The sequence below is a fragment of the Limanda limanda genome, chromosome 17 (genome assembly GCF_963576545.1).
Source record: "Limanda limanda chromosome 17, fLimLim1.1, whole genome shotgun sequence".
Classification (NCBI taxonomy): domain Eukaryota; kingdom Metazoa; phylum Chordata; class Actinopteri; order Pleuronectiformes; family Pleuronectidae; genus Limanda; species Limanda limanda.
In genome coordinates, this window is record NC_083652.1 from 9,940,867 (window position 1) to 9,967,368 (window position 26,502).

General features: G+C 43.6%; 1 protein-coding gene across 1 annotated transcript in view; it reads right to left on the reverse strand.

Moving 5' to 3' along the window:
• srcin1a (SRC kinase signaling inhibitor 1a) overlaps nt 1–26,502 on the reverse strand; it is an 86,269-nt gene that overhangs the window by 5,698 nt on the left and 54,069 nt on the right. Inside the window, exons 6-20 of the mRNA XM_061089859.1 lie at nt 24,980–25,275; nt 22,541–23,364; nt 22,123–22,224; nt 21,594–21,721; nt 18,658–18,818; nt 15,294–15,469; nt 14,276–14,406; nt 13,819–13,966; nt 12,753–13,059; nt 12,404–12,662; nt 11,876–12,015; nt 11,513–11,665; nt 8,371–9,234; nt 7,138–7,173; nt 6,165–6,500 (exon numbers count right to left, since the gene is read on the reverse strand). Of these exons, the coding sequence (XP_060945842.1) occupies nt 6,165–6,500; nt 7,138–7,173; nt 8,371–9,234; nt 11,513–11,665; nt 11,876–12,015; nt 12,404–12,662; nt 12,753–13,059; nt 13,819–13,966; nt 14,276–14,406; nt 15,294–15,469; nt 18,658–18,818; nt 21,594–21,721; nt 22,123–22,224; nt 22,541–23,364; nt 24,980–25,275 (4,061 nt within the window). The remainder of the gene's footprint in view (nt 1–6,164; nt 6,501–7,137; nt 7,174–8,370; nt 9,235–11,512; nt 11,666–11,875; nt 12,016–12,403; nt 12,663–12,752; nt 13,060–13,818; nt 13,967–14,275; nt 14,407–15,293; nt 15,470–18,657; nt 18,819–21,593; nt 21,722–22,122; nt 22,225–22,540; nt 23,365–24,979; nt 25,276–26,502) is intronic.

Consider the following 26,502-nt stretch of genomic DNA (forward strand, 5'->3'; position numbering starts at 1 on the left):
TGCCACAGGAACAAGTGTCAAGAGGAGACAAGTAGGGGTGGGGGGGAGAGGTGGAAACAGAACAAGAGACAAACACAGGAGATCGTTATTCGGGTTGATACCAGCATGTGTGATGTGAGATCTACACATGGTGACCAGACCTCTCAACACAACTCTTGTCATGAAGGTGGTGAACTGCAAACCGCACCGTTGACCATCTTTATTTTGGCAATTGTTTTTTAATGCTTGTCCCTCATTAAAAACAATGCAAAATACTCAGATGGACACACACAGCACCTCCCCTTCAGTCCCTTCATGTAATGCTGGAATCAGCCAGTAGGCAGCACTGTTCCGACATATGAAACTTGAGGGTAACACATTCACAGCATGTGTGTCTCTCTCTTTTACAGGTGGAGCTAAGTCGAATCTGACAGAAGCAGCGTGTATGTGCCGGGAACACAAAAAGCAAAATGTACGACGAGTTTAGAAAAGAAGCGAGTCAATTTTACACGTAATGTTAAGGTTAAGTTTTACTGATGTTTCCCAAAAGCCGAAAAGTTTTTCCTCTGCAATAAAAGTTTAAATAGTGTTTGTGTGAGGGATAATGAGGATTAGTCCTTTATGAGAGGAGAGCAGGTGTTCTATAGTCTAGCCCGCGCTGCTGGGAGGTTTTCACCTGCTCTGTTGCTGTTCCAGAGCCCGTGCTGAACCGCTCCTTCTGCTCGAGGAACCCTTCTCTCTCTCAAGCCCGGCCGACACGTTTATTCTGGTGTTTGGGAGCGGCAAAAACGGCAGACGCCCTTCATCTCTCAGAGCTTCCTGCCAAAAAGTCTGCCTCGCAGGACAGGCTTTTTCACAACCTTTACCTCATGCCCAGCACCTTTAATTAGGCCGCTCTGCCGCCAGAAGTAATAAGAGGCCCAACGGGAAAATTAAATGGGGTTTGGTGGCGTGAAAGTGATTCACATTGTCGTGGCCTCCTTGATCTGTGCCAAATCAAATGGGGAGAAATTGTGGTTTTTGAAGTGTCTGTTCCTATCCGGCACATTGATTTGAAGAATCCTCATGCCTGAAATGCTCAAGTGCCTCTCAGTGAAGCTCCGGTGAACCGACAGCACGGGCTCGGCGGCACAGAGCGCCATCAGAGAGGCTCTGTTTATTTTAACACCCGCAATTAACACAGACAGATACCATCAGAGTCCAATCTAACAACAAACCTGATCCGCAAAACATCAACGTTAATTAAAGGTATCTACGACTCCAGAGCCTCAGGATCCAGATCTAACGCTACCCGGCTATTATTATTATTAGCATTATCATTCTTAATACTATTAACTGGTGCTGCTATTATCAATAGCACCATTACATCTGTAAGTATCATTATTTTCAATATGACGACCACTCGAATATGATGGTTACACAACTGTTCCTGGCCTCTCTCTCTTTCTCTCTCATACTGCGGGTAAGCCTGAGCCCAGAGCTGCAGGATCTATTATTATTTAGTATTATTATTACCACTTATATTATTCTGGTGCCTCTTTAACATTATTAGACTTCATTAACAAAACCATTACATCTATAATTATCATTTTTATTATCTTTTCATTATAACAATCAGTCTGACAGAGCTTAATCGCTTACACAACTGTTGCTGGTCTCTCTCTCTCTTTTCTCTTTCCTCTTTCCCACCCCCCGCTCCTCTTTCCCCTATTTTTTCCACTCACCCCAACCGGTTGAGGCACATTTAGTCTGGTTCTATAAGAGTTCTCGCCAATGCTTGCCCCTTGTGGGAGCTGTTGGGTTTCTCTATAGTATTGTAAGGTCTACGGTCCACGCTGTTTTGAGAGGTATTTCATGGATTGTGGTCATGTGGTACAGCGGCTTGTCCAATCGACTGGACAACAGCCCCAGCATATTTTATCTTGATGAAACTATAAACTAAACAGAGGAACTTAAAATTGGCGAGGAGCTAAACGCCGGAACCAAATCCAAAAAGTGGTGCCAGCACATCTCATTTTATCTGTCTACACAGGGTCCAGAGTGACGTCTTCTGCTGTGACTCTGCAAATGCTGCCAGGGCCAGTCATTTTAAAGGAATTTATATATATTTTCAGATCAACTAATGTATTAGCTGGGGTTGGGACGACAACTGGGACCACATGCTCATTCCTTGAGATCGGACCCCCACACAAAACGCCCTAGAAATGTCAATTATCTATTGTTAAGAGGAGACAAAAGAGAACTGAAACACCAACAGGAGCTGGAAGGAGGGTGAAAGGTTGGGGATAGGTTTAGGGAGCAGAGTCCAGGGAAGGTTTAAGAGAAGAGTCGCCTTTACCTTTAGCTGAGGGCCGAGTAGAGATGTCACCCACGGTGGGCACGTCTGATTGTCAGAACAACAGTATCAGTCAAAATGTGATCAGCATGGGTGAGGGGAAGTAACTGCCTCATTTTGGAATCATTTTTTGGTTATAGCTCAATAATAAAAAACATAAATCAATCCGTGGATCCTAGAAAAACTGATTGAACGTGACAAATATTTTTAGTTGCAGAATGCATCACTTCTTATTTCTTAGTGGCAATAATTAGGATTCATCATCAGAAAGGTCAGATTTCTGAAGTCAGTGATGAGATAAATAAAAGAAACCGTGGCTGAAGTGAACGTAGAGTTGGCGAAAGTTTCTAATTAGCTCTTAAAGGCTGTATGCAAATGAGCCAGCCGCCCGGATAATTTGATGAGATGAACTGCAGAAAATCAGCATGTTTTTCATTCTGGATTTAAAACTATTCAGGAGACAGATTTTGATTCATCCATCTGTAAACAGAATTGTCAGGATCTGTGCTGTTCTCTTGGTTTGACATTGAAGGAGACAGAAATCCCCTCCCCCCCCCCCTCCAAAAAAAGAAGAAAAGATTTGACGCTATTACAAATGTAACAGCTTGTGGAAAACAACAACACAACACTCAATTCTCAGCATCGTGACTTCATTAAGGTTTCACCAGGATTTCAAAATATGTGTGCTGTTGTTTTCCAATGAGCCCGTGTTACTGGACTGGAGTTTTCACCTTCAAATAAATAAAGTAGACATTATAAAATAAATAATCACATGAATACAATGTGTAAAAAAGTATAAAAAACAACAACTTCCTTCATATAATTATTACACTGACTCACTACCACTTAGTTATTTAGGTGGCATAATTAAAAGTTATTTTCAGTGTCTGGGTTTATTTGCAGCTAGAGAGTAGATTCACAATTATTTTGACATTATATTTATTCCGACTAACAGAAGATAAGTGGCTGAATCTGCTTAAGAGGCAGGGGGATGTTATTAGCTGTGAGGCATGAAACAAAATGTACAAGCATAAAATATATAAGTATAGGTTTTATGGTGCAAAAATAATATGAAATAATAACAGACCATTTAAAAAAAGGGGCTGTTAGAAACAAAAAACATGTTGTTAAATAAAGGAATTCCATACAGTAATATTTTAAACATATCATTCAACAAATAATTTAAGAATGACAATAATAATAATATAGCCAGTTTGAATGACTTAGTTCATTCCTCAAATTTAATTTATATGCTTTACCGAGTTTATTCATGTGACTTTTTATTCAATATTGCACTTTATGTTGCCCTGTACAAGTTTGAATTTTATATCTGCAGAATGACTAATACTATTAAGAACAATACAACCACATTTGTTTGCAGCTGTATATATACGGGCGGCTGTGGCTGAGGGGTAGAGTGGTCGTCCTCCAACCTGAAGGTCAGCGGTTCAATCCCCAGTCTGAACCATCTGCATGCCGAAGTGTCCTTGGGCAAGATGCTGAACCCTAAATAGCCCCCCATAGAATAACAAAGTGCTGCAAGTAGATGCACTGTATGAATGTGTGTGTGAATGGGTGAATGTGAAACTGTACTGTAAAGCGCTTTGAGTGGTCTTCATCAGACTAGAAAAGCGCTATATAAATACAAATCCATTTACCATATTTCGAGAGCTCAGATTATCTGACAAATGTCCTGTGCTTGTTTTTGTTCTACAAAAACCTCTGATGTTCTAATTGACAGTTCTATCTCTCAACAGCTCGCTGCACTCCAAACTTCAAAATGCCACAAATCTCAGTTATTGGCACATTGTGAAGACAGCTCACTGTGGATTCTCTTGGTTTCGGTCACTGTTGTGATTTGTCATGCAGTTGCAGTTATGTTCCCACCCCAGACGGCGTGGCATCGCCTTCACACGCAAACAATTCGTTTCGAGTGTCCACTCCCTTCGAGGCCGGGCGCTTCCACACAATCGGCGTCTTTTCACTTTGACGGTTTTCAACAACTCTGACGACGAGGAGTGTTTGCCGTGTGCGACTGTCACACCACCATAACGGGATTAGTTTTACTCCTATAGGACAAGTGTGAGAATCCATTCTGCTTTCAAATCACAGGGAATAAAAGACTCTGACTGGGGGAGGGAAAAGGAGAAAGGGGCAGTGTGTGTAAATTGCAAAGTGCAGAAGCGGAAGGAGGAAGTAGACATAAAGAAGAGGAAACGAGAAAAAGACTTAATGACGGTGAAAGATAACTGTCCACTTCATATTGAATAATCAGTGATTGCCACCGACTCGAGGGGCGATTATCACATGGCGCTGCAGAGATTCCCTCCTATCTTCTCCCAGTCTGAGGCGATGAAAGCTTCATTATTCCCCCCATCTCTCAAATCTGTCTCTGTGCCCAACACATTTATGTCCCTGCAATCTCTAAAAATGAATTTGTGTGGGAATGGTCCGTCACATTCTGCAGTATGGAGGTTTAGGTGCACTTCACTGCTCCTGTTATATTTTAAATTATGTTGACATTAAGCTTTTTCCCCCCCTCTGCCCGGGCATGGTGCACATATCTTCCTTTGGCTTTACTGGACTGATATGCTTCAACAGTTCAATTTCCTGGGCCCTGGAGACCATCACCTATCCTTATGTCCAGTCTTTTCCTACGTTCAAGTACTAAAATGCTTGCGAATTAAACATAACAAAAAAGGATTTCAGAGTCAGCTATCAGGCAAACGTATAAGAACACATTTTTATAAATTAATGTCTGACTTTCTGCCAGAAATTGAACACAATGTTCTGCATGGACGGGCTGATATCCTAATCACAAACAGGCCACGCTCTACATTTTTATGTCCAATAAAACCAAATTCAAGATGTGCAGCATTATCATTATTATTTGACGTGTACTTTGGGTTTATGATCTATACCACAGCCAGCCACCAGGGGGAGATCAGGATCATTTGGCTTCACTTTTAGGTAGCTGTCATGTCGTCTGTGTATATGTAGTTTATTATATTTTGTATTATGTAATTATATATAAATTATATATAATATACTATATATAAAGCCTGTTTAGGTAATTGAAGCGTCCACCCCCTCAGCGTGTTGATCTGTTCCTAGATTCATGTTAACCAACTGCTGCAATAATGTGAAATCACCATCAAAGAATTTACTATTTGAATTTATATTTACGACTGTTATTATGTTAATCTTAATTAATACCATTTTTATAGTATTAATTACTTAAGATGAATTAATTCAGTATTGATTTGTAATTATTAAGAAATGTCAAGCTTAAGTCTTTAATATTACACATTATTAAACATATTCTGATAATTGTGAGTTCAGGAGTTTGATGGATTTGCATTTTATGCTTTTGTGCTAAAGAGACATGGTAAAGTCTTTATTATGTGTGTTAGATGCAGTCGGGTGGGTCGGCCATTCTGGAGATTCTGGAGGTTCAGATGCAAGTTAAATGTTGAAAGTTTGCTGAAGTTGTGTGGATATGACGAACAAGGTCATCAGACGCACCTATTATATGGTATATGTGAAAAATGTTTTCAATATCGTTGCACAGCTGAAGAGCTCACCGTCCCATCTGTCTTGATTTATAACAGACATGGGTCATTACCTCTATTTGCCCCGATTGCAGACTGAGACCAAATTGATGTGAATTGTCTATAATGATGATTATCTTCATTTTTGTGATTTTCCACGACCCTGTTATGTGCAAGGTTTCTAGAAATAATGGCTCTGGCCTGGGCTGGCACTATCACAAAAGGCAAACGATAGCATTCAGAAAGTTCTGTATTGTCCCATCTACACCCACTGGCCCAAATAATGTTAAAGATGATACCTGCTGCTGGCCCTGGATCTTCAGGAAGTCCTCTCTTTTGCCGCCTTTAGTCTTATCTGTGCTGTTCTGCTGCAGGTGCTTCAGCTTGGATGTAGCCGAGGTGTGGAGAACTTTACCGACACTGGAGACATTGCCTCCCTGAGGAGAGGAGGAGAGAAAGTGTGAATCAGAGCATGGAAACACAGTACATGGTAGTAAATTTCTCCTCTTCAGCGGCTTTGGTTTATGCCAAACAAACACATAAACTCCTGATTGCCTGATTCCAGCAAAGCGAGTCTCCCCCCTGACACCAATGACGTTTTTCTGGGATCGGCCGATGTAAAACTGAACTATCCACTTCACAGGGTTTCAGCATCAATCAGTAGAAAATGACAAAGTGAAGAATAGAGGAACGCAGCATCAAAACTGACATTGCGTAGCCAGGCCTCACCGCAGGATCTGCGAGGCAGTGTGCTTAATGATCTTTCCCGCTGAGTTACTCTGTCAACTGACTCTAATACGCACAAAAACAAACAGACATTCAGTCAACTTTCCATCCAGCTGTGCCTCCTCTGCACACAGACAGACAATAGCTGAAAGGAAAACTAATAAAAGATTAACTGTACTAGTCTCAAATTACTAGGTTTTCTTTGCTATGGTAATTCCTGTGCGTCTTCCTTCCTCGCAGTCTTGATGTAATGTAGAATTTCAAAAATATATATATACGCTGTACTTAATCGTTGATGGATGAATCCTCATTCAACTGTCCTGATTAAAAACTGAACAGCAATGGGGCTTGAAAGTGGATCACTTGTCAGTGTGAATTTGGTGAGTGCGCAAGTAAATGTCGAACAAGAGCGGGACGAGGGGTCATGTAGAAATGATGAACGCGGTGGAAGGTGGGGTGATGAAATTATGTGTCAAGACCCTGTAATCCTCATCCAGGGCCCAGTGGGAATGCTCCCTGCCTCAGCATCAGACGGCTGAAACGCACCCTGACAGTGGGACTGTCAAGTGTTGCAGCCCTGCCCTGAGTGGGAGCAACAGGGGATACCACACTACGCTGGCTGTCAGGACACCTCAGCAAAGTGGCAGCTGAGATGGCAATGCAATTTTGATTATCACCGCTCTTTAGTTGAGTTACAGGCTGCTGGAGGTGAGTTGAAAGGAGGCTACTCGCAACATCTGGTAATAGAGTTAAACATGCAGTCGGTAGATATTAACAAGAAGTGAATTGGAAGTGATTTTGGCTTTGGTGTAACAGACAAATGTTCTGATGAAGGTTTTACTAATGCTGGAGTCAGGACTTAAGAAGAAGTTTCTTGCGATATTTTGTTTACCTTATCATACTCATCAGATTCATATGTTTGGGATTATCTGTAAAGGTTTACATGCCCTAATGTTCAGAAAACACATTCATCATATTGTCCCATTGCTGCAACTCCTCTTTTCAGCCTCTGGTTGAAACACTTGGTTTAAGCTCCTGTCTCTTCAAGGCCCACTCCCAATTAAGCCCACTCTGCTCTGATTGGCCAGCTTGTTCACTCTGTTATGATTGTCCAGCATCTCTGATTTGTCAACAGTCTTTGCAGAACTTTTGCATTCACAAAAAACTGAAAAAGTATCAAATGTCTCCTTTAAACCTTTTTGCAGTGTGTCCCTACAATGTTTTTCTGAGTTCTGGAAACACAAACCACCACCTAACTTTCGGTGCGTATAATTATGATGAAACGTAGTACATCAAATATGCATTTATGTTTGTTTATATACAGCACAACAGCAGTCCCACATACAAAGTCCAATGCAGAGGGGGAAAGATTTGAAGTCAAGGCAAAATAGTGAGAAGAACCTAGAGGAAGAAAAAGAAGAAAATAGAAATGTTTTATTTCTATTCCCTGTGTGGTGTAACAAAAGGTTAGATAGGCCAAGTTCACAGGAGGAAAAAAAGTGCCAGAACAGATCAGTAAAGAAACAATTAACAACTGCTCGGCCCAGCAGGACAACAGCTGCAGCACTAATCACAGCACAGACGAGAAGCAAGGAAGTCTGTTGTCTGTTCCTTCTGCATATTTTCAATTACCAAACACAATTTGGGGTCGATTTAATCAGGGAGCAGACATCAGAGGCTTCAAAGTCCCAACAACCACCCAGAGGGAATAAGTGAAGAGAGAAAACAGGGCATGCTGCTTTAAAGCAGGAGTCGGCACAGTAGGTGAGAGCAGTAAACCTGGGTCGATGCTGCGTTCAAAGACGTCGGCTTGGGTGGAACCGGAGGCCTCTTGGTCTCTGAGGACGGTCTGCTGGTCATCTGTGCTGGAGTTGTCTCAGCGTAGAGCTGCTCTGCAGAGGGATGGCCGCCAAACTCAATCAAGGTGAGCTCCAGCTCTCGAAGGGTTTCCTCCAAGCTGTCCAGCCTCTTGTAGGTACTGCGTCGGACATCTTCTGTTTTCCTCGTCCGACTGTTACTCGAGCCATTGGACTCAAGAGAACTGTTTACTAACCCCGGCTGTACCTCAGGAATCATCTCAGTTTCTGTGTTGTGAAGCGTCAGCCTCCTGTCCCCTGACTCCATCCCTCTTTTCAGAGCCTCCACCAGAGAGCTCTGTCTGACCGAACCAAGGGAAGATTTGACTCTGGGCTTGGGAACAGGCTTGGTCGACTCCAGAAGGGAGTACAGCAGCGTGTAGGCCTCTCTGACTGTTTGTTCCTCCGTGAAGAGCACTAGGAGAGGTCGCTCTCCCAGCGGAACCTCAGAGACTTCTTTTGTCTGCGGTGAGATGGTCAGAGTCTCTATAACTTTTCCAGTAGTGTTGCTGAGCTCCTGGGCCTCAAGAGTAGACACCACCCTCACCTCCAGCTCCATCAACAGAAGGGCGAGCTCCTGTTTCAATTCCATATCCCTTTTAAGCTCTTGCTGACGAGAGCTTCCCCTGTCCTTTGAAATGTGTGCCTTGTGGAGATGACTTATCAAATCTCGTGACGGACTCTCTTCCACAGAGCTGTTTGCTAAATCACTGCCGGGATCCTCCGAGCCAGTGGGCGAAGCTGTGTCTGTCAACACGATGTGAGGGACCGGAGACAAGAGACTTCCCTACAAATGAGGAAAGCACTTGAGCTTTAAAGTCAAACAGATTTAATTAGTTTTAGCTTCCAACAAATTCAAGCGAGACTGACGAACACTGCACAATAAGACAAGCAAAAGGGGGGAAAGAGAGTTAGTAATCTCATTGTGTGTTATGTGTTTCTAGATAGTTTTCCATTAACGTAAAAGGCTGTTGCAAACAAAACAACATCAGCGACAATTGTAAACACGCTGCAGAGAACACACACTTTTTAAATGTGCGAGTAGGTTTGTGTGAACAGGATTGGTTTCTTCCTGCACCGTGCATGACTCTGCAGGTCTTCTGTCTCTGGAGGGTTTTTAGTTCATCAACATAGACAGCTGTATTTCCAGCACAACAAATTTGTGTGGGCGACCCGTCCAGCAACATAGAGCAGAGGAGAGAAGCTCAGTATATGGCAGGCGTAACACCATTGACACCAAAATTAGCAGGTATATGTGGTATAACACCTTTCTACTTGCCAATATAGGAATTCACGTTTCAGATTTGTTTTCACCAGGTGAGCCATGTTTGATGTCACGAATTTGCTGGAAACCACCGTGTCAGAAACCTCGCTGTCTTGCCCATTGTTGCATCTTGCACGATGGGAAGAAAAAAATGCGGTTTCAAATTGTTCCTAAGTGCACAAACTTTGTGGCTAATTCCAAACCGATGCCGGAAAGAGAAATGTGTGTCATAATGTCACCAGTGAGGGTGCGGCGTCCACTTCTAGACTGCCAAATAAAGAAGAAAATTCTGAATTTAGCTCTTTCACTTAGTCATGTTTTCATTACTACCAAGTCAAAGCCAATAATAACCTGTCTAGTGCAGAGTAATTTAACCCAAGAGTGAATGTCGATTGTTTCAAACCCCCTTGCAGACAGAAGCCAGATGCTAACGAGTGTTAGTGGGTTTTTCTTTTGGATTCCTCGTGTACTTACAAATACTCTAAGTACTGAATTAAAAACACTATCGAGTCTCAAAACCAGCCACATTATGCAAACAAGTAAATGCTAAATTGGAGTGAAAATCAGCCTCCGCTCTGATGTACTCTGCACAGGAAGAGAGCCAGTGGTGAGCAATAACATCTGCTGTGTTTAATTGAGGTTGAAGAGATGAGACGAGTGCAGGAGCGGATGTGTGCAGTGGCTGAGCAGTGACTGGAGGTTCCTATGTGTGTCAGAAGAGGTTAAAAAGAAACAGACTGAGGTTTAAACCACAGCAACCCGGGGTGTTACCTCGGTTCCCGGGACCCCAGGGGGCCACAGGTCCAGTCTGCGGGGGGGTACGCTTTTCCTGCTGCTAGGGCTAACAGACAGGGGATGGGGAGGGGGCACTTTGAGCCTGAGTGGGACTCTCTCAAACAGCTGGGGGCGGGAGAGGGGAGGTTTAAAAGCTGTAATTAAACATGGTAAAAACACAACAGGTCCAAGGACATCCAGGACATGGTCAAACATTACACACCAGCACGTTCACTCAGCTCTGCTTCGGCCAATCGGCTCGTTGCTCCTTCACTCCTTCAAAATCACAACTGTTTGCTGTCCTAGCTCCTAAATGGTGGAATGAGCTCCCAATCGACATACGGACTTCTGAAAGTTTACACATCTTCCGCAGAAAACTAAAAACACACCTCTTCCGACTGTACCTTGCATAAAAAAAAACTACATTTGTAACTAACACTTTGGCAGCACTAAAATGGCACTAACCAATAGCACTTTGTAGTTTTGCTTTATTTCGAAGAAATTGTACTGTCTTGATTCTTGTTGTTCTTGGTTTGTACCCTCAGGGTTGAATGCACTTATTGTAAGTCGCTTTGGATAAAAGCGTCAGCTAAATGAAATGTAATGTAATGTAATGTAACAACAGCCTCTAAATAATCAAAAAAACAGTTGCCAATGACTCTTTGTCAATCAAATTTCAGACGGGCCATGTCCCACCCAGTCTAAGCAGCCATGAGAGTCCATCTGTCTGGCTGTGATCTGTGAGCCCTGGGTGATGATGTGTGTGACTGAGCAGTGTGTGATCTTTGGGCTCTCCCACCGCCACAGGGCAAGGGGGACACCTGGCACCTGCTGCTTGAACATGTGGTGAGGACGGTGAGCATGTCTGCACACACATTCTGCAAATGTGTGCACGCTCAAAAGCCAGCGGCAGATTGTGGAAGTAACACAAATAATTACACAAAAAAAAGGAGCGCAGTTTGTCCACCCATTGAACACCGGTCTGTTGAGGGTATGATCAAAACTTACGGGCAACGTATTCGTTTACCTCCAATTCTGCAGCGATTCTCTCCTCCTCCCCTTCCTCCCTGTCCCCGGAGGTCAGGGTGGGGGGTGTCGATGCAGGACGAGGGTTTTCAGACACGGTCCTCCGCAGTTTTGTATGAGGCTTCTGGCCTTCGATCTCGTCAGATTCAGACTTCTGTAATAATAAGAAACAAAGAGTCCAAAAGTTACAACCTGGACATGTTACTGACTAGATCTAACGAGAAAGTTCTTTAATTCTACAAAACAGCAGCTCCCAACAGCTGGTCTAATGAAGCGTAGCTCTGAGAAAGATCCTTATAGCATTAAAAGGCGTTTAACTCCTACAGCAATATATTGCACATGTACTGAAAGCAGTCAAATCTACCTTTATACTTTTTCCAACAGTGAGGGGCTCTCCGATGCGGGTGATCAGGCCTGGGGAGGTGGGGAAGCTCCGTCTCGGGGGTGGGGGAGGAGGAGACTTGGAGGGTTTCTCTGTGCGATATCGAGGCACCGTGAGTTCATCTGAAACAAGACGTCACACGGGCGAGTTGAGGAAGCAGCAACACTCACATACGTTTAGATATTCAGATATATGGCATTTAAAATCATGTATAACTTTTTACTTCATTCTGAATGCAGCGTAGAGGGACTCCTGCATTTATAAAAGTAACTAACTTGCTTACAGATCATACTGAATCTCCAATATTTCACATCTATTTATATTTCGTTTCATATTCTTGACAGGATTTGATGACATGCACAGCTTGTAAAAATAAGATGAACCTAATTGGATTAGTTTAGACACACTTCGTTTTTCTTAGCTTTTGAAAAGTTGACAAAATTTCAAGATGCAAGGTTTTATCTCCGCATGAAAACGTTGCCAAGTGAGGAATCGAACGGTACGTCTTACCAGAGCCACGCCTGGACCCCTCCTTCCCAGAAAGCTTGTGCTGGGGTTTGCTGACGCGGTGCTCTGGGGTTGCCGTCCCACTCTGAGGGTTCTGGGAGGAAGTTGTGCATGAGGAGGGTTTAATGTGCTTGGCAGCAAAGTCCAGATCTGGAATCGCCTTCAATAATTCAGCCTGGGTCTCTTCCAACAGCCGGTTGATGTCCTGAGCGCTGTACTGGGTCAGACTGGCCCGCTTCTCTTCCCAATCCCGCTCTGCTGCCTGTAGGGTGGAGAGACGGATCTAAACACTTGATAGGATTTGTAATGCTGATCATGTATTGTTGGGAAAAGCAGCAGAAGTCGTTCCTACCAGTCGGACCTCTACGGACAAAGCTTTGTCCGCAGCAGCGCGGCGCTCCAGCTCCTCCAGGGCTCTGCCCTTGTGGGGAACAGGAGGATAACTTTCCTTGTGAGGGCCGGACGGGTTCCCGTGGCTTCGGCTGAAGCTGGAGTGGGGGCTCCAGTTGGACAGGCTGTTGCCTCCCCCAAGGTCATTCATGGTGAGGGCTGGGCTAGTGGGAATGTCGAAGTCGGGAAACTTTCGCAGGTCGTCGTTGTGCTTCGATGAGGAACTGGAGAAGTCCTCCTGCTTCTTCCACACCCCCTCATTCGCTTGTCTGGCAAAACGTGGAGGAGGAATTCATTAATCAAGTCATGGATTATTCAAATTGTTCAAACCAAAAAAAAAGCACACGGAGACTAGGACCTACACCAACACTGGTGGAAAATTGTCCAACTTGCTGTTTGCCACAATGATGAAGGGAAAACATTTATTGAGTTATGCTCTTTTTATCCATGAGGTGAATTGAACTAGAAGGTTTTGGTGCCTTAACACAAGTCCGAGAAAGGAAATGGAAACACGCGATGCTAAAGGGCAGATTTTTTTAAGTCCACACTCATCATATTATTAGAAAGCTTGAATTCATCTGACTGAAAAGAGTCTTTATCTTAATGTCATTGATATCAGGTCGAATAAATCCTCAAGCACTTTTTTTCTACACACATTATGATTTTACAGCGTTTTTTTCAGTCTCTGGTTCGGTTAAGAGCTTTGGCTGAGAAAGAATAAAAACTTAATAGTGGAAATCTTTGACCCGAATCAACAGCAGTATCTAATCGATCACCTTGGACCAAAATCTGTGTGTCCACCTGTTTTATGAAAATCCATGATGTTTTGTTGACTCACAAGTAAAGAGGTGAAAACGTTATCATGTAACTTTGGCTGCTAGGGATCTCTGAGTCAACACAAAACATAGAGCTCGTCATTTTTAGACATTTTAGTGAAAAATCTAAAAACCCTATGGAGAGTTCAATATTCAACACACACACACGCTCTCTTTAATAGGGATGTAAAGGTGCTGATGAAGAGTTCATACTTGCGCATGGTGGCGAGGGTGTCGGTTATGCTCTTGCAGCGTTTCAACAGGGCGTCCAGTCTGTGCGGCTCCTCTTTCAGGAATTTGACGGCCTCCACTTCTACCCTGAGCACCACACGCATCTTACTCTGCAGGCCCGGGAATTGATCTGCAAGAGGAAGCGTGTAAAAGGACAAATTCCACTTGTCAAAGCCAATGAAAGCGTTTTAATGTAGTCACTAGCCCAAAACCAGTTTGGGGGTTCTGTAAATGGCCAGGGAGTTCATTAAGACAATGAACAAACCGAGCAATCTGAGACTAAATGTTTGACAGACTGACAGTGGGTGACTGAATGATAATCAGGGCCTTGGTGACTCATTAGTGGATCATTCCAAAACTGTCTGCCTGAGTAAAGGACTGGTGTTTTGTTTTGTTTTCTCCCTGAGCACAGAATGTAAAATGCGCCGACGTGACTCACTTTTCAGTTCTGTGAGCGTTTCTCCCAGTTTCCTCAGATGGGTGGCCTTCTCCTCCAGCTCCTGCACGGTCACAAGCTTGTGGTTGACAGATGACTCCTTCTGGATCTCCTCCACCGACTTCTCCAGGTCGCTGAGATGGAACAGACAGAAGGCTGAACACCAGGGATGCTTTATTGCATTACTCATTATTCATCCCAGAATTTGGGTTCGGACAAAATTTCTGCCAATGAACCGTGCCTCAATCAACTGGCAGCTAGATGAACAGCTTAACTGGAGGAGTACAGACTGGTGTTTAAAAGTTTCAGGCAACAACTGAGATAAAATGCGGGAGAAAAAAAACGAATATTGAGTGTGTCTGCTCTGTTCGGACTTGAAGTGAAATAAATCTGCCTGGAGTTACGTGTGAAATCAAAGCTATATGTATAATTAACCAAAAATAAATTGGCCATTAGCCCGACTGAATAACCGACGCTGATTAGCAGAGATCATCCGACAGTGCAACCAATTAGTCTGTGATCAAAATGCAGCTCGGAGTGAGATTCGGGAACGATTTGAGACGCTCACGGTCAGATCCAGGAATCATTACTGCGGCGAGCATTTCCACATATGAGTCGGCGGCGCGTTATCTGATTATTAAAACTCAAGGTAGCTCTCTGCTCTGAGTTTGCAGTGACTTCAATTAGTTGCTGGACCATCTCATATTTCAGATCTTAATAAGCATCTTGCTCTATGCCGGGCTTAATTACATTTCATCCTACCGTTGCATCACCCTGTAAGTCGTCTAATTATAAAAACAGATATGAACTTTGTCATGTTTAAAGCAATTATTCAACACATGATCAAATCTCATCTGAAACCATATAACTGTCAGTTTATATATTAAACTCGGAACCTGAGATCCCTCGGTGGTTTGGCAGAACAACTGAAGACACATTTTCTTTTCGTTACTACAATTTTGATTTTAAAGACACATTTCATGAGGTGTAGGAGAATAATCGTTTTTTTCCTGTTACTGACTGGAGCTGCTGAATGATGAGCTCCTCCTCGTTGAGGTACTTGAGTCTCTCCTCCTCCACCAGGAGGCGCTGTCTCTGCAGAGGATCCTCCTGTTTTCTTAAGGCGTCAGCAACGCGCACATTCAGCTCCGCTTCTGTCCGCTTCAGCAGAGTTTTCACCGAAATCTGGTTCTCCACCTGCACACACACACACACACACACACACATACATTCAAACATTACAGGTAACTTTTATATATCTTGCGTCAGCAGGGGGCGGTATAGACTCTACGTCTGTAATGTTTAATGTTTTCGTCTGCTTGGAGGGGTTGGGCATGCACCAGGGAAGATCAGCTTACATTTTGGTGCAGATCCAGATCAGGGGGGGGACCTAGGATTCTCTATTTATAATGTACATTGCGAGATATGGAGGTTCTACAAACTTTTGTTGATTTCCCCGATGAATAATTCATGTATCTTGATGAAATAAAAATCAGGCTCATCTAGGGAGGTGATATTCATGAATGTGTGCAATCTGGTGCAGCTCCAAATAAAAATGTGGTTTCATAAGGGGACTAGTGGGCCTTGGCGGAGGTATGTGCTCCACTGAGGGCCATTCTAGTTTGGAGATGACTTGTATCCACGTTAGCCTCAGTGGCCTCGAGGAGAAAAGCTTGTTGCTGCCATCTCAGCATAACAACGGGACAAGAGGCTTTACAAAACACACCTCAGTGATTCACCCCAACTGCACATTTTATTTTGCTTCATCCTTGAGAGGGCAAACCGAGGCCTCATGCCATCGCTGCTTTGTTCGACTGCAGCCATTGCTTGGGACTTAACCCTTTCTACCGATCGCCTTGTTCTCGCAGGCACTAAAGCAAGTAGTTAACGCTGGGGTGTGTTTGTTACTCTGAACGGTGCATATAGTATTTCCCTTCACAAAGAAAGCCGTGACGCCCCGAGGTGAATGCAGGATGCTGCGTGACAGCAGCACCGAGCATAACCCCAGCTCGGCGCTCTGTGTTATGAATGGAATACTCTACACGACGAGTGGATGTAATACAACTCCCAAAGATGAAAGCACCTGGTAAGCAAGAAAAATGAATAATTGATCCGCCTCGTGTTCCAGGAAGTGAGGCACGACAACAATATTGCTTACATTGAAAATTACCCTAGCATTACACTGCTGGTGGTGATGCTGATGCAGACGGCTAAAATATGATAACGTACAAATTATCTATTTAAAGAATATAGATAGAATTCCAAACAAAATCTGGATGGAATTAGTGTCCCTCTCTCAGGTGCCTGTTTCTCCCGCACCTTTCCTCTGTATAATTCAGTAGCTGCATGCAAAATTGAAGGCGCTGGCCGTGGTCACAGAGCGGCTCCGGGTGCAGAGGTCACACTCGGGCAAACAGACGGGCGAACAGCAAAGAGTGCTGTGTGGGCGCGGCAACACATCGGCTCCCACTGCCGAGCCGGCTCAAGAGGCCCCTGTGGCGGCTGTTATGGAACAAAATAAAAGCACGGCACACCGATGATCTGTCACTGCTGCTGTTACTCTGCCTTTTGTTTCTCCTCCCCCCCCCCCCCCCCTCCTGCGAGATGCACTGAATCCTCTCCCGTGCCTCTGAAACCATTTAACTCCACATCTCTCCCCCCGACTCCTCCTCCGGTAACCATGGCATTGCTTGCATCACGGATAAATGGAATAAATAAGGACCTCATCGCCACTTCTTTTTTTTTTGTGTAACCCTTCCTTGTGGCTTTTCATCTGTTTCCACATCCTTGGTGACATTCGGTATTTCTGTCGAATGCTACACGATGCAAACCAAGCTTTTATCTTTGTATTTCATTATTAATCCCCACAAGGTTCAATGCCCTCAATGTGTCAGGCAGCGCGGAGATGTCAACCTGCAGGTGTTATTTACTGTAGGTGGCGTATTTGATGTAAAGATCAAAAGATGCTGTTCCCGCATGTATGTGTGCACGTTGCAACACTGGACAGTGTGTACCCGTGGAAAATAAGAAATATCGTAGACTTATTTAGCTTTGGATCAATCTGTGGACAAAATGCATGATATTTTGTAGTGAGACACATTCTTATGTTGTGTTCATACAGATTCAAAACTCTTGAAGCTTCTTGAAGCACAGAACATCTATGAAATCATGTGAACACAGATATGGTGTTGGAATAATCCACTGTACACGCTGTAAACACTTTTCACAGGTGGCAGATCTTTCGGCAAAAAAGTCATTGATGACAACTGCGGCAAAATCAGGACAATGTTTGTAGTAAAATATGTTGCTGTTCTTTTAAGTTATTACGTCCGCCAAGGAGATTATGTTTTCATCAGCGTTTATTTGTACTAAGTTGCAGGATTATGCTACTGAACTAACTGCTGAACTGATGTCCATGAAACTTAGTGGAAGGATATGGTATGTGTCGGGGAAGAAGCCATTACATTTGGGTGCGGATCCAGAACAGAGGGCAGATCCAGCTTTTTCCCCCACTTCCTTTAAAATCCTGAGATTCTTCAACATTTTCTCTGATTTCTCAGAGAATAATTCATGGATCTTGATGAAAAAAAAAAAACTGGCATGTTTAAGGGTCTACCATTTATGATTGGTGCAGATCCAAATGAAAATCCAGATCTAATGAATTTAAACGTGCTTTCATAAGGGGACTGCTTAGCCTTGGCAGAGGGATGCGCTCTACTGAGTGCCATTTAAGTTTTATATATTTTTTATTTTTATATATATATATATATATATGTTCTCAGCTTTGAGCACAACAGATGAAATTCTAATTGCTTATATTTGATTGGGGTGGAGGCAGGAAAGCAGATTATCGGCCTTATGCACCGAGTCACTAACAGTATTCCCCACCCAAGAATAAACATATCGAAAGAGAACATACAGGATGAATGTGACTACGCTTTGACATTAACATGCATGATAATCATCCTTTACTGGTTATATCTGTTATGTTCTGCTGCTCATATTATGATATCTGCTTTGAATTGAGCTCTGCCTTTTTAACTGTATATGAACATAAATTGTGAATAATGGTTTAGTACATTAAACCTATACTCTAGTCGCTGTCCAGGCCAGAATTCAAATACACACTAAATAATAAAAGCAATCCTAGCATGACCTCCGTGTTCAAAAACCGCTGTTTGCCCCAGCGTTTATAAAATCCGACCTTAGATTTTAAAACTATATTAAAAGACGTTTAACTATTTGCATGGACAGGGAAAGGAGATTAATTATGAACCAGAGGAATATTTCCAAGTATCTGCATGGCTAGACAATGGTAATGGTGAACAATTAAATGATTTGTCTTAAAATGAGAGTGCACACTCTTAACAGTGGGCGGTCTGTACCTGTGTCTTGCGCAGCTGGCCCAGCTGTTTGCGCAGGTCGCTGGCGTTCTGCTGCAGGCCGTGCAGGTGCAGCTGCATCTGCAAGCGGCCGACGCTGTTCACCTGGGTTGAGATAGAGGGGGGCGGCGGCATCAGAGCGAGCGGTCCCGATGGTGTGTGAGCTGCAAATCACAGAGTAGGACACGGTGGGTCACTGGGAGGTCGTCGGGGAAACAAATTGGTTAGTTTGCAGGGCTGCGCTCCGGGGAGATTTGCAATCAGCCCGCTTGACACACAGTGCAAACAATAACACACACACAGAGTACAGGCCCAGAGAAATGTACAAAAAAAGGAAATTTGCGCGCACACACACTTCAAGCAAATACAGTGTGGGTGCGTGAAAGCAACGGAAGCACCATACTCACAAAACTTGAAAAGCTCACCAGGAAAAACATGAGCTCATGCTATTAGTAACCTATATACAAGTGCAGTTCATCTACTCAATAGTGACACACAGGGGGATAACCATGCTCTTATCAAGGCTTTGTGAGTATGGCCTTTGACTCCCCAGCTATTCTCACACACACGCTCTCACACACACACACATTAATATAGAAGTGCTCGCCCTGAGACAAAAACAACCCTCAAAGGAAAAACCAAGTAGGAGTTCAAACAGTCGAGACAGAGACAGAACGAGGGAGGGGCCGCGCTCCGTGAAAACCAACCGGGAGGAGAACGTGAGGAAAGACACCTCCAGCTACACCACACACCCATACACAGGGCAGAGAGATGTCTGGTAGGAGACATTAAAAAAAATGGGTGATAAGAGAAGGAGATGGCAACTACCTTTCTTCTTCAGCCGTCCAGCTGGAATATAGAGAGAACGAGCCCGTTATGGAGAAATTAATGAGAGAGTGAGAAAGAGGGAGAGACAAAAAAGGGAAGAGGAAAGTCTTAAAAGTTCATATTTATAGAGCGGTGATCCTGGAGAGCGTTTTTTATTGACTGCAGCAGAGAAATTACTCTGATGATGGCATAAGCCTTTTTGGCATTGGATCAATTTTGAAGAGAAGCTTTAAGAATAACTGTTTCCTTGCACAGGCAGTGTGAAGGTCTGGCCACAGCGAAGGTTTGTTAGCGCCAGACATACAGTAGGCTAATCTGAACACGGGGTAGAGGAGAGGAAAACAGAAATAGGGACGTAGGGAATGATAAAGCAATGGCATTAGGGGTTGAAAAATTATTCTGTCTATATTTTAAACATTCTACCCAGAAAGATGTTTGTTTTGTAAGGGAAATACCTGTTTGAAATCTTGAAAAAAAAGCACGTTTTTTAAGAATTACATCCGAGCCACTAGAGTCAGAAGTGAAACCTTTCGACTCCTTTAACACTAGGAGGTGAAGTTTACACTCCTCTTCTTTGTTTGTTTAACACCTTTAACAGTGTCTTGACTGAGCTTTGCCAACATTTCCCTCATGAGTAAAAGTTCTTCTCCACACATGGGCAAATAAAAAACGACACTATCACTAATTTCTTCATATGAGACCTAGTGGGATAATACTCACGAGCCTTTTCTAGGCAAGGAAAAGATTTGCAATGGCCTGTATCTTTAGAAAAATTCAATAAAGGGGATTCAACCAGCCGTCACTTGGTTGTTATCTGCATCATTTAGAACGAACCTCCTCAACTTGAATAGAGAAAAGACAAAGTGAAACAGAAGCAGAAAAAGAGAAATGAATGAAGATGTTCAATTCTTTGGTCGGCGTTTAAGGACGATTTCACACCTGAGCCGTTCGGTTCAATTGGTTTGAGCTGGTGTGGGGGGGGGGGGGGGGGGGGGGGGCTGTCAATCAAACGCCGGTGTGTCTGGCTGGGCTTCTCTGCACTTTGGCTCTTTATTAAATCCATTTAAAAGAACCTGATCCTACTGGAGCTGCGACTATTAAGTCCCTCGACAGGGAATTAATCAGATTCCATTTACTTTTAATCACTTTTTAGGCCCTGCGTGGTTTGCCCCCCCCCCTATATCTCAGAGCTGCTCTGCCCCTATGACCAAACACGCTGCCTGAGATCCTCGAGCAAATCTCTGATATCTGTCCCTAAGTCTCAAAGGTGCCTTTTCTGTTAGAATTGATTATGATACTTTTACATGGTTGTATTTATTTCCTGGCTAATTTCACTTATGTCAATGTGTTATATTTATTTTATCAGTCATTTTTTTCTTCTATGTCTTTCATTGTTTTGCTGTTTTAGCACTTTGTAAATTTGTTTAAAAACGACTATATGAATAAGTTATGATTATCATTATTACTATGATCAAAAAATAATTTTTATTAGTAACAATCACACACATTTCTTTTGTTCCAGCTTTGTCAATGTGAGGATCTGATTTTCTATCATGCATGAAAATCTTGGGGTTGTCGTAAAATGTATCCAATGATAAAAATGTTTGTCCCTTTCAGTACTAGAACCAGAATCGACGTCGCCTATTCATCTCGTCTCAACCCATTTGACATTATAATCTAATGACATTAATAATGCTTATCTAATTTCTTTGTTAGCTTTCAGGGACACTGGACAGTCTTAATATACACATAAGCATTATTAATGTGCTGCATGACTCGCTGTCACTCACGAGAATCAGATTTCCTTACATGCAGTGCTGATGATGTAGTCTGAACTGACCAATCAGTGAGTTACCTGTCAGTCTGTATTACATTCTAATTACAGCTATTAGTTAAAAGTCAGTGTGAACCCCCTCACTTCCACTGTGACACCGCTCTTAAGTCTAATTCAGTCTTAAATGCAGGAGATCACCGTGACTGCCTCTTTCTATTCATTGCCCTTTGTACAAATCTGTTCATAGTTAGTAGGAAAAAGAAATAGTTCAGTTTAAGGATTGACAGGTGTTAGGAACGATATGGTGCATGGGTCTCGATCACGCTGCTGTACTCACTTCCAGTGGCGGAGCCGTCGCTGTTGGTTTCGGTCTTCTCGCTGGAAGAAAAAGGTAATGGCCGTGAGAACTCCGTCCCTTGGTCCGGGGGGCAGCCCGCCATCATGCAGAGACGCAGCAGGCCGCATCTGAGGATCAACGGCCACAGGGCAAGGCAATTACGGTGCTAACGCTAACAGCACGACTACTGGATGCTATCAGACTGATCACTTCAACAAGTCTTCTCGTCGATGAGCCCCTATTGTGTTCATGTGGGCCATGATACCGGTGTTCAGGTTAAATAAAGGAACTCAGCTGTCTCACATATATCAATGGATAAGTCAATAGTGCCCGTGCACTGCAGTTAATCTTAAGTGCTCTGAACCTGTTGTGCTCATACAAAGTAATGTACCACTTCACTGCTATGGAACTGATAATGGCTCGGATAATAGCGAGCTGCTGTCCCTGTCAATAATGCTGCCTATGTGTCTGAGCCGACGGCGTGTCTGTGAGTTTTAGAGCGTCAATGGGCTGTAATGGAGAGTCTTACGTGCTGTCACTGTCTGGTGCTCTGGTCAGCACACTCTGGACCAGGCCGGTCAGGCTGGCTATCTGCTTCTCCATGGCCTCCATACGCTCCAGGCGATGATCCCTACACAAGAGAAGAAGCGACAACTGTACAACAACGTAATGCATAAATGAAGAGGGAACTGAAAAACTTGGATTAGATGAAAAACAAACTATCGTCTTTGTGGTTTCATCTCCTTGTCATTTAAAAATACATAACATCACTTAAAACTTAAGAACATAGACTGAACACAAATATAATATATGAAATAATCAGTCTGATTTTTGATTTTAGAGGACAGTATTGTGTAGGACTCCATAACACTTAGGAGGATTTTTAAAACCTTCCTTAAACATGTACCACATCCCTAACAAAACTCACCACACAGACTAAAACTGACCTGCTAATGTCTGCGTCTTGTCCAGACAACGAGGAACCGAATCCAGGCGTGGCCCGCCCACCCTCTCCAGGCCCGGCTGTCAGGCACAGAGGCTCTGAGCCGGAGCTGGGCCTCGACTTTGGGCTCTCCACAAACACGGAGGACGAGGTTGAGTCCTTGCGAAACGACTGCCTGACAGGTGAGGCTCTGCTGGGCGAGCCGGAGTACGATTCCCTTTCCCTTAGCTGCATGTCAGGGATCTTCTGTGGCGATGAGGGCGGCATGCGAAAGCCCATCCCCAGGGTGGCTGAGGAGTATGTGTCGGAGTAGAGCGAACCACCGGGTTTGTAGAGGGAGTCGTCCATATCCCCCTGAAGAGCTGCAGCTGAGTAGGTGCTGAGGGACCGCACGGAGCCACGGCGGTACAGGCCACTGGTAACAGGGAAGCTAAAGGGGTCTCCGATGGCAGCTAGAGACTGAGTGGAAGCGATGCTGAGGCGGCCCTCGTGCACCAAGCTGTAGGGATCTGCGTACAGACCCTCATTCTTCATTAGTGCCATGTTTTTCGCAGAAACCTCTTCATCAGGCTTGACGTCACGGCGCTCCAGGATGGCGCTGGGGGAAGGAGACATGCCTACATTGGCACCGTGGCCGGCTGAGGGATGGTGGGGGTGTCGGGCCTGTTCGTGCTGGGAATGGGACCCGGTGAAGGACGGAGGGCGGCCGCCGCTGTAGGAGAGGCGTGAGCGGGATGGAGAGCCAGAAGACGCTGAGGCCGAAGAGGAGGGGAGGGTGTTGATGCGGCGGGTTGGGGAGGAGTCGCGAGAGGAGTACACCATCTCCCTCTGAAATTAACAAGCAGAGAGTTACCATGGAGATTTGCACAAGAGTGTTCACCATGTGTCAGTTTGGCTCGAGCTTGACTTTGATCTGACTGACACCGGACAGACTGTCAAAATCTACAGATTCTAACAGAAGAAGACACATTTTTCAAGAGACCAATTATTTATCCGATGGCATAATTAAGTCCATAAAACTGTTTGGGCGAAAACAGAAACTTTTCAAAGATCACTACATCCTTTTTTATATTTTCAGCAGATTGATGACTTGCTTCTAACTCGGGAAAATATACTTAGGTCTACCATTTCCCATTTTGTTTTATTTGTCCCTCTCTGCCTGTCTTTGCACAGCAACATAACATCATTAAATATGTCCTGATGCTTTTCTCAACCCGCCTCGCTTTTTCGTGCTGTGGATTTACGCCTGCTGTGGTTTTTTATCATATCTTCTGCTTTTAAAATGCAAATTCTTCGCTTTCCCCTCGTCACGTTACTACTTTTGCTGCTTAACTCATGCCTGTTTTTCCTTCTTTTCATATGGTTCTCAGCATTCCAGCTAACCTTGACACGCTGTTTGTAACGCAGGAAATATTGAAGCGTGCCAAAGAATTTGTGCACGTCTGCCCATGGATAAATTCATAAACATATATTCAAAGCTATAGGAGATGGCCTGATTTGCACTGTGTGGGCACGACTTAAACAAGCTAGAGAACAGATAACACACAGCTTGAAACCGTGACTTGCTGCACAAAACAATACGAGACACACAACAAGCTCGAATTTAATGGCAAGATGCTTGTTAAGATGGAGCCTGGATTTGTATCCAACAGTAGTAAAGAAGAGACAGATTGTGCATCACACACTTAATGTGAAAGATGATTCTCGGTTTTACTAATAAAAGTTTTTGCCTCAAAAACATGCATATATGATTTCCTGATAGCGTATTTTGAGGGTTAATCAATGAATAGATGACAGCTTAAGGGTGTCTGTCAGCTGTGCCGCCATACAGAAGCACAAAAATGCATGTGAGCGTGCAAAGACACACTAAACACACACACACGCACAAACACACTATATACAGACGCATAATTGTTGTTTTCACTGCCTTTTTGCATCGTTAATAGCAGTTGTGTTCTCAGCACAGTGTGAATTGTACAGATGGAGAGCAGGGTTTTGTATGAAATAAAAAAATAAATAAAAAAGATTTCCCTCCGGCTTCCTTGATCTTCACTGGAGCAGAAATAGCTTTGGATGTTAAAATATGCTCATTTCACAGAGGAACATTGTTCTCTGGCATGTGCACGGCAACAGATGGGCTACTTAAAGATAAGAAAATACATTTCCAGGAGGAATACCAGTTAAATTATGAACCCATATACACAGAAACAGCCTGTCAAAGTTACCACTGGAACACACAAAAAAAAAAAACACTATTACCTTTCCAAAGAAGTGCACTGCTCATTTTTATTGTTGAGGCAGAATATTACCATTACTGGAGTTCTCACTGACAAATTGTTAACCATGAACAGATGCAGGAGATTACACTGTATTTTTTCTCTTCAACAACACAGCACTTTTGCCACCAGCCTCCCCTCTCCCCCCCGAACTCCCTCCTCCTCACCCTCAGATCTCCGTTGGCCAGGTGCGCCGCAGCGGGGTAGGAGGCGTAGATTGGCTCTTTGCGGTAAATCTTGATGATGCTGCGGTCCTGGATGTCCCGCACGTCCTCCAGCTCGTAGAAGACGTTGCGCGCCTCGTCCTTGATCAGGATGGCCGTGTTGGGGGACTTCAGCATGCCGGCGGTCAGCTTCTGGGGGAACATGTGGACGATGAGGGCGTGCAGCGTGTCCAGGCTGCTCAGCTCGTGGGTGATGTGCACGCGGCGCGTCTCGTCCCCATACTGCAGGAACAGCACGCCTAAGTGAGAGTGACAGAGGAGACGAAGGGTCAGACAGTTATGTCTTTTCCGATATATCTAGAAAAAGCAATTCTGTCAAAGCATGTGTTGAGAGCAAGCTACATTGTGATTCAAAATGTTCTGCCTCTTGGTATATAAGTTCAAGACAATGACTTATATCATCAGATGAATATTCACTGACACTGTAAACATCAGTTCTCTTTCTGAATTTGAAAACTGGGTGAGGATTGAAAAATAAGGTACCAGGATTAACAGTTTTGAGGCAGGATGAATTTTTTGTTCAACTTTTTGAAATAAAACTTTCTAAAATTCAAATAGAAACAACGACCCCTAAACAGCCGTACTTCATTGAAAATGTTTCTGCAACTCTTTGGTTTTATAGGAAAAGACGAGTCTGACGCCTGACTAACCTGCAAATTCATCTTCATACACCGATGGACAAACAAAAAGAACAAACAAAGCAAAAGAAAAGACCAGTGATTAAAAGTCAAGCAAAATAAGAGAGATTCTGCAGACGAGTTAGGGGAGAGAAGAAAACAAAGACAGGTAGTTAGTATATAGAGACATGGAGTGGACGCTCTGCTCTTCTACCTCTGCCTGAACTCCTCGGTCTGAACATCCCTCATCAGTCACTGCCGCTTTACAGCCACTTCTTTATTTATCTCACCCTGTCTGATATACCCCAGCACCTTGGTCTTTATGAGTCTGGACTGCCTAACGCTAATCATCTCTACTCTCCGAAGGCCCTCATGTAGTTAACCTGTTCTTGAGTCTGTGGTTTACACATGAACATATATCCAGTCCGTTTGTGATTTATGCAGGTGAGCAGTGATGCCGCCAAATATTTGAGCTGAATAATCCTACTTCTAACTAATCTTATCTGCCTGTCGGTTGTTATTACTTCTTTGTAAAGCACTGTATCAGTGTATTATTAATACTATTATTAGAAATGAGCAGTCAGTAAAGTAACTACCTCAATAATATAGTATAGGCTATGCTGTAATAATCCCTATCTAAATATCGAAAACTATGCAGCTCATACACCTGCACAGGTTTCATTTAAAAAAAAAAAGTTCTGGTCTGAATAAAATGGGAATCCTGTCTGAATTTGTTATACTTGCTGTTCTGTAGAGTCGGGACTGACTTCTCTCCTGCAGTGATACTAAACCTAACCTGCTGCACTAAATGAAGTGAGAGAATAACTTCCTTGCGTTCCCTGTAAGCAC